The following is a 7,430-nucleotide window of genomic DNA, read 5'->3' on the forward strand; positions in this document are numbered from 1 at the left end:
AGTTATCCCCGGATCACCCCGGGGTTAGCTAACTTCTTCTCATTGTGTAGGTTCTCAACTTGCCGATAGGAGTATCAGGATCTCGAGTCCGAGTTCTTGGGAGATCAGATCCAGACAGAAACAATTTGGCGCTAGAAGGAGGGGACATTGATCACTTCTATCGCCTAAGAACCTCGCACAAAAAAAAATAATATACATATATATAACAACAACAATCATGGCCGGAAATAATGAGACACCAGTGACAAGAAAAACAGTAAACCAGTCAGTAGAGCAACCTCAGGTAGAGGTAGTGGATGAAACTCATACCTTGGAGGATACCAGTTTCATATGCCGTTAACTTCCCCTACAGGTGGAGGGGAGGCAGAGGATCCTATGGCAGCATTCACACCAGATGAATTGGAGACAGCAGCAAGGGTGATGAGTGCAATGAGTAAGAAGAGAAAGGAGGTTGAGATGGCACAGGCTGAAAGGGGGGCCGCTCAGGCCGATAGGGGAACACCGCACCGTAATCAGGAAGAGCAACATAATCAGTTGATAAACTCGCCCAGGAGACCCCGACATGAGTCGCCGGTAAGAACGCATACTATGTCACGGTGGGTTGAGCAATCCTCAAGTCATACCGTAAGTACGAGAACCCAGCGGCAGAGAAGTTCGCAGGTAGATGGGCAGGCAGTGCGAACTGTGGTACAGTTAAGGGCATCTCCGTTTGCGCAGCATATCTTGGACCAGCCGATGGAAAAGGTGAAAATGCCGACTTGTAGATATGATGGAAGAGGGGACCCAGCGAGGTTTATAACGTCCTATGAGGGACACATGATGTTGTATACCAATTTAGATGCAGTTTGGTGTAAGGTCTTTCCGACTACTTTGATTGGGGCTGCGGCCGATTGGTTTAACAACCTTGAAGTTGGATCGGTAGATAGTTTTGAAAGATTGACCGAAATGTTTGTGGGTCAATATGTCAGTAATAGTGTGCGGCAGAGAACCTCTGGAGAGCTGATGGCCGTAAAGCAGAGGCCAGATGAATCCCTGAGCGATTACATTAGGCGATTTAACAATGAGGCAAACACAATCCCAAAACTGCAACAAGAAATAGCTGTGATGGCTTTGATGAATGGCTTGGTTGATTCTGATTTCAAGCGTTATCTTACAAGGAAAAATCTGCCGACATTAGCAGCAGCGTTTAGCAAAGCCCATGATTACATTAAGAGTGAAGAATTGATGAAGACAAGTAGTAGACATGTTATTGCCGGAAGAGGGCAAAATCAGCATGAAGGGACATCGTCCGGAAGTAGTAGGCCGAGAGCCTCTGCCCCAGGAAGGGGAGAGGGAAGCCGGCAAGATCCAAGGGCGTCAAGGCCGCCAATGAGATACAGTACTTACACTCCCTTGAATACACCAAGGGAAGCAATCTATTCAGTAAATCAGAATAGAGAAGATTGGTCAAGGCCGATTCCCATGAAGGCAAGGCCAAGGGATGTGAAGAAGTATTGCATGTTTTATAGGGATGTGGGGCATTACACAGAGGAATGTACGCAGCTGAAGGATAACATTAAGGAATTGATTAGGAAAGGGCATTTGATGCAATACCGGTTGAACACAGGCAGGAATCAACAACCGGCACAGCCAATTGAGAGGCAGCAGATAGAAGCAAGACCAGAAAGGGTGCAAGGAGGAGTGGTCCGACAAGGAGATGTAGGAGTGCCGCCGTTATCCACTGGAAGAGGGGTAGATGTGATAACAGGGGGACCAGTGCATGGAGGAACGATTAGTGGAGCGAAGAAGCATTTAGCTGAACACCGTCATCTAGTTTGTGCCCTGGATGTGGACAATCGTCCTCGGCCAGCTGCAATACTTGAGGTAGTGTTCACAGAAGAAGATACAAGGGGTGTAGTGTTCCCACATGATGATCCGTTAGTCTTAATAACTAAAATAAATGGAGCTGACATCAAAAGAGTGCTGGTTGATGGGGGTAGTTCGGCAAATGTGCTGTTTGTACAAGCTTTTAATGAAATGAATATAGGGAGGCAGTATCTGAAGCCGGTATCGTATCCTGTCATTGGGTTCAATGGATCCACAGTAAGGCCAGAAGGAAGTGTAGTGTTGCCAGTTAGGCTGGGAGATGGGCCACAAGCAAGGGATGTGATGGCAGAGTTTTTGGTGGTGGCTGTTAAGACAGCCTACAATGCAATTATCGGCAGACCGATAATACATGATATGCAGGCCGTTGTGTCGACTTACCATTTGGCAATAGCCTATGTGTCAAATTTGGGGGCTGTAGAAAAGGTGTATGGAGGTCAAGTAATGTCAAAAGCTTGTTATGTGACTGCTTTAAAGAATCCAGTTGGCAGTGCTCCAGTACCATGCAATCCGATAAGAGAGGGTGAGCCAACAGTCCAAGACTTAACCATGAAGAACTTTGACACGAGGCCAGAGGAAACTCCAAGGCCGTTACCAGGGGGAGAAACTGTTCAGGTTGAGTTGCAACCAGGTGATCCGAGTAGAACAGTGAAGGTTGGAGCTGATATGGATGTAGATACAAGGTGCCATCTGATAAGCCTGCTGCGTGAGAATGCAGATGTCTTTGCGTTTTCAGCGAGTGAGATGCCGGGGATACATCCAGAGGTGATGGAGCATAAGTTGAACGTGGATAGAAAGTTCAGACCGATAAGGAAAAAGAAGCGCAATTTCTCAACTGAAAAGATAGAAGCAATTCAGGCTGAGGTGAATAAACTCTTAGCGGCAGGGTTCATTGAGCCTTGCACGTATCCGGAATGGTTGGCAAATGTAGTAATGGTGAGAAAGCCGACAGGGAAGTGGCGAATGTGTGTGGATTTTACAGATTTGAATAAGGCTTGCCCTAAGGATTGCTACCCATTACCCCGAATAGATAGGCTAGTAGACTCAACCTCTGGTCATGCTTTGCTTAGTTTCTTGGATGCGTTTTCGGGTTATCACCAGTTCAGCTTGCATAAGGCCGATAGGAACAAAACAGCTTTTATAACAGATGCTGGTGTGTACTGTTACAAGGCAATGTCGTTTGGGTTGAAAAATGCAGGAGCGACATACCAGAAATTGGTGGATAAGATATTTGAGAAGCAGAAGGGCCGGAATGTTGAGGTGTATGTGGATGATACAATAGTGAAAAGTAAGGAGAAAGAAGACCATATAGCAGATCTGAAGGAAACATTCGAGACGTTGAGAAGATATCAGATGAAGTTGAATTCAGAGAAGTGTGTGTTTGGAGTTAAATCAGGAAAGTTTTTGGGCTTTATGGTAAGTGAACGGGGAATAGATGCAAATCCAGATAAGGTGAATGTAGTGCTCCAAATGAAACAACCAAAAACCATTCGTGATATACAGAGATTGACTGGTAGGATGGCAGGATTAACCAGATTTATCAGCAAGTCAGCTGGCAAGGCACTTCCGTTTTTCATGGTGTTGAGAAAGAACAAGGCATTTGAATGGGGAAAGGAACAGAGTGATGCTCTGGAAGTAGTAAGGAATCATCTCAGATCTCTTCCCACAGTTGTCAGGCCCGAGAAGGGAGAGTTGTTGCAGTTATACATTTCGGCATCACCAAAAACGGTAGCAGCTGTTTTGTTGGTGGAAAGGAAGAAGCAGCAGAAGTCGATATATTTTGTTAGTCATGTACTGAATGCGGCTGAGCGCAGATATCCAGTGATAGAGAAGATGGCGCTAGCAGTAGTAATGGCAGCTAGGAGGTTAAGGCCTTATTTTGATGCACATCCAATAGATGTATTAACAAATCATCCTTTGGAGAAGTCATTGCATAAAATGGATACATCTGGCAGATTACTGACATGGGCAGTGGAATTATCGGAGTATGAAATAAGCTATAAGCCAAGAACATCAATCAAGGCCCAAGCACTGTCAGATTTTATTGTTGAGACAACATATACAGATGAAGAGGAGGAGTTGGGAACATGGCAGGTATCAGTTGATGGTTCAGCTACAGCGACAGAGGTAGGGGCCGGAATTGTAATAACGGCGCCAGATGGGAAAGTATTTGAATATGCCATGAAGTTTAAATTTAGGGCCACGAATAATAAAGCCGAGTACGAAGCTGCAATAGCTGGAATTCAGCTGTCGATAGCATTAGAAGCAAAACGATTGATTTTAACAACTGATTCCCAGTTGGTATCAAGTCAGTATAGTGGGGAGTATGAAACTCGAGAACCAGCTATGGTGAAATACTTGGAAAAGATGAAACAGTTAGCAGCGCAGTTACAGTATTTTGAGATAAAATTGGTTCCGAGATTGAAAAATGCTCAGGCAGATGCGTTGGCAAGGTTGAAAAGTTCGAGTTTTAATGACTTGGAAAGGACAATCATGGTGGAGGTTTTAAAGCAGAGAAGCATAGATGAGGCGTCAGCGGAGGTGCTATGTGTAGACATCGGAGTCCAGTGGTATGATAAGATATTGGCATACCTCCTTCATGGGGCAGTGCCGACGGATAAGGGGGAGTCGAAAAATTTAAGAAAAGACAGTGTATGGTTTGTCATGCACCAAGGTCAGTTATACAAAAGGGGGTTTTCACTGCCATTGCAGAGGTGTATAACGGACTTTGAGTCACCAAGGTTGATGGAAGAGTTACATGAGGGTAGCTGTGGCAATCATCTCGGAGCAAGAGCCTTATCCAGAGAAGCAATGAGAAGGGGGTATTACTGGCCGACAATGAATGCAGATGCAGTGGCCTATGTTAAAAGATGTGAGAAATATCAAAAATTTGCCCCAGTTATTAACTTGCCTCCAAATGATCTGACACCGATATTAAATCCGATCCCTTTCGCACAATGGGGGATGGATATAGTTGGCCCATTCCCATCGGCTACAGGTGGAAGGAAATTTTTGATAGTGGGTATAGATTACTTCACGAAGTGGATTGAGGCAGAACCAGTAGCAAAGATAACGGCATCAGAAGTGAAGAAGTTTATATGGAAGAGTATTTTCACAAGATTTGGGTTGCCGATGGCAATGGTTTTTGATCATGGAACCCAGTTTGATTGTAAGCCAGTCAAAGATCTCTTAATGATGTACAAAGTGAAATTTGCTTATGCGGCGGTATGCCATCCACAGTCTAACGGCCAGGCAGAGGCAGCAAATAAGCAAATTATAACAGCAATAAAAAAAAAAATTGAAGATGCAAAGGGTTTGTGGGCAGACTTGATACCAGAGATATTGTGGGCAAACAGGATTACAATCAGAGAAGCTACGGGCGAGTCACCTTACACTTTAGTATTTGGTACAGAAGCAGTTATACCGGCAGAGGTTGGGTTGCCGACATTTAGAGTTCAGCATTACTGTGAAGATCAAAATGATTTGCTCTTACGACAGCAGTTAGACTTTCTGCCAGAGCTCAGAGAAAAAGCAGCAGTTAAATCAGCTGCATATAAAGAAAGAATGTCAAGGGCTTACAACAGAAGGGTATCTCATCGGCCGTTAAGTGTAGGGGATCTGGTACTGCGAAGAACAGCAGCGACGGGTAAGGGAAATGAGGATGGAAAGCTGCAGCAAGTTGGGAAGGACCTTATCGGATTAGAGATGTCGTCGTCCAGGGATCGTTTTATCTGGAGACTTTGGATGGGGCACCACTAAAGAATGTATGGAACTCGGCTGTGCTGAAAAAGTACTATGTATAAAATATATGAAATTTTGACGTGAAGCTGATATCAACAAAGGATATCAGTGATGAATGAAGAGGTATTCAGACAACGTGTGTTGAAAATAGGCATCCTCCATTTAACTGAACATCGTTAAATGGGACGGACAGCTTAAAACCGCTTCCGTGAAGTTAATGAGTATACAACCTGATCAGTTGTATACATTAACTCGCGAGGTTGCTGGTTCAAAATATAATACCGGCCAAATCAATTCGAGTATACGCCGATATGAGGCGTAGCTCAGAAAGTGATCGCCGAGAGGGTACCTATCTGGCTGAAACAGCAAAGCAGTAGGTGACCAACGTTATAATCTGGACCAGCAACACAAATTACTGCCTAGTGTACATAATTCCAATATGAACTATGTATACTAGGGGGAGTAAAGAGTGAGATAGATATCGTATATTGATAATCTTTAAGTGACAGGTTGTTAAGGCTGTTATGATTGGGTATTGTTATGGTTTGATAATTGTTGAGAGTTGTCAGATATCAGATATCTTTGTTTTTTGCAAACTGTTTTTTGCAAACAATGTAGTTACGATAACATTGTTTAAATAGGCAAATTTTGCAACATAAAATATCTTATCCCTAATTAATATGATAAGAGATGTCTGAATTTATAAGCAATTGATAAGCAACAAAGCATAATGAAAATGAGTTAAGAAGTTTACACAACAATAAAGTTAGTTGAGAAGTTTACACAACAATAAAGTTGACAATCGACAGGCATCACCACAAAAAAGGGGTATATGCTGATAAAACAGCATTGTCAAAATAAATGTTAAGACAGACAAAAGGCAATGAAAAGAGAATTACAACTGATAAGGCCCAATAATAGAAGACCCACAAGAAGATGTCGGTGATGACTGCCCGCCCCTTCAAGCTTGTTCATTCTCATGCACTGGGGAGTTCAAAATGCTGGGATCTTTGGGGCCGTCATCAGCACTTGGTACCAAGTTGTACAAGTCCTCCTCAGAGAATTGCTGCGCTTCAAAGCCGGAAGGGATCTTGTAGGCTTCCTCGTTGAAAGCTTTCTCCACTTTAGCCTAATCCTCTTTTTTCCAACCAGCAGCGTGAGCAATACATCTCTGGGCAGCAGTCCAACCTCCGTCGAAACGATCTTGGAGCTTGGAGCAGAACTCAGCAGAAGCTAGATAACGGCCAACTGCTCTTTAGCGAATACCAGGCTTATCAGCTTCCATCTGTTGAACCTTCTCTTCAAGGCTTTTAATTTTGGCTCTGGCGTCGCTGAGATCTTTTTCAACTGAAGGAAGGCGCTCAATGGCCTTATCCTTTTCAGTAATTTGAGTCTTCAGACTCTGCACTTCCAGTTCCAGACCAGCGACCTTCTCGGCCTTAATCTTCAACTCCGACATCTCCTTGTCGTCTCTTTCTTTTATTTTCTTTAAATCATCTAAGGCCCTCTCAGCATTGTCGATGATTTCCTGCATAGCACTTTGGCTGGAGGAGGCTTGATGATGCTTTTCTTGGTAATAACGGTACATCTCAACAAGCTCCGTACAAGACATGACGGCCTGAACATAAAGAAATGTTTAAAGTTAAGAATACACAAAGAGAGTGAGAAGCACATAGTAAAGTTGCGCATAAAGCATAAGAATATATATATAAAAAAAAAAAAGAAGAGTGGGATAGACAGGGCCAATAACAAAAGTAAAGGTACCTTCATCATGTTGTGCATATGAGCAGCAGCAAGGGGGCCGATTGGACCAGCAGGTCTGTCCA

At 43.7% G+C, this 7,430-nt stretch overlaps 1 protein-coding gene across 1 annotated transcript; it reads left to right on the plus strand.

Moving 5' to 3' along the window:
- The first annotated feature begins 330 nt into the window (after positions 1-330).
- LOC145596785 (uncharacterized) lies at positions 331-5,622 on the plus strand. The gene is made up of 4 exons (XM_081652984.1): positions 331-1,378; positions 1,529-2,780; positions 2,898-5,102; positions 5,220-5,622. The coding sequence occupies exons 1-4, from the start codon at positions 331-333 to the stop codon at positions 5,620-5,622; spliced, it is 4,908 nt and encodes a 1,635-aa protein (XP_081509110.1).
- The last annotated feature ends 1,808 nt before the right edge of the window (positions 5,623-7,430 follow it).

This window comes from Chenopodium album, chromosome 20 (genome assembly GCF_948465745.1).
Source record: "Chenopodium album chromosome 20, dcCheAlbu1.1, whole genome shotgun sequence".
Taxonomy (NCBI): domain Eukaryota; kingdom Viridiplantae; phylum Streptophyta; class Magnoliopsida; order Caryophyllales; family Amaranthaceae; genus Chenopodium; species Chenopodium album.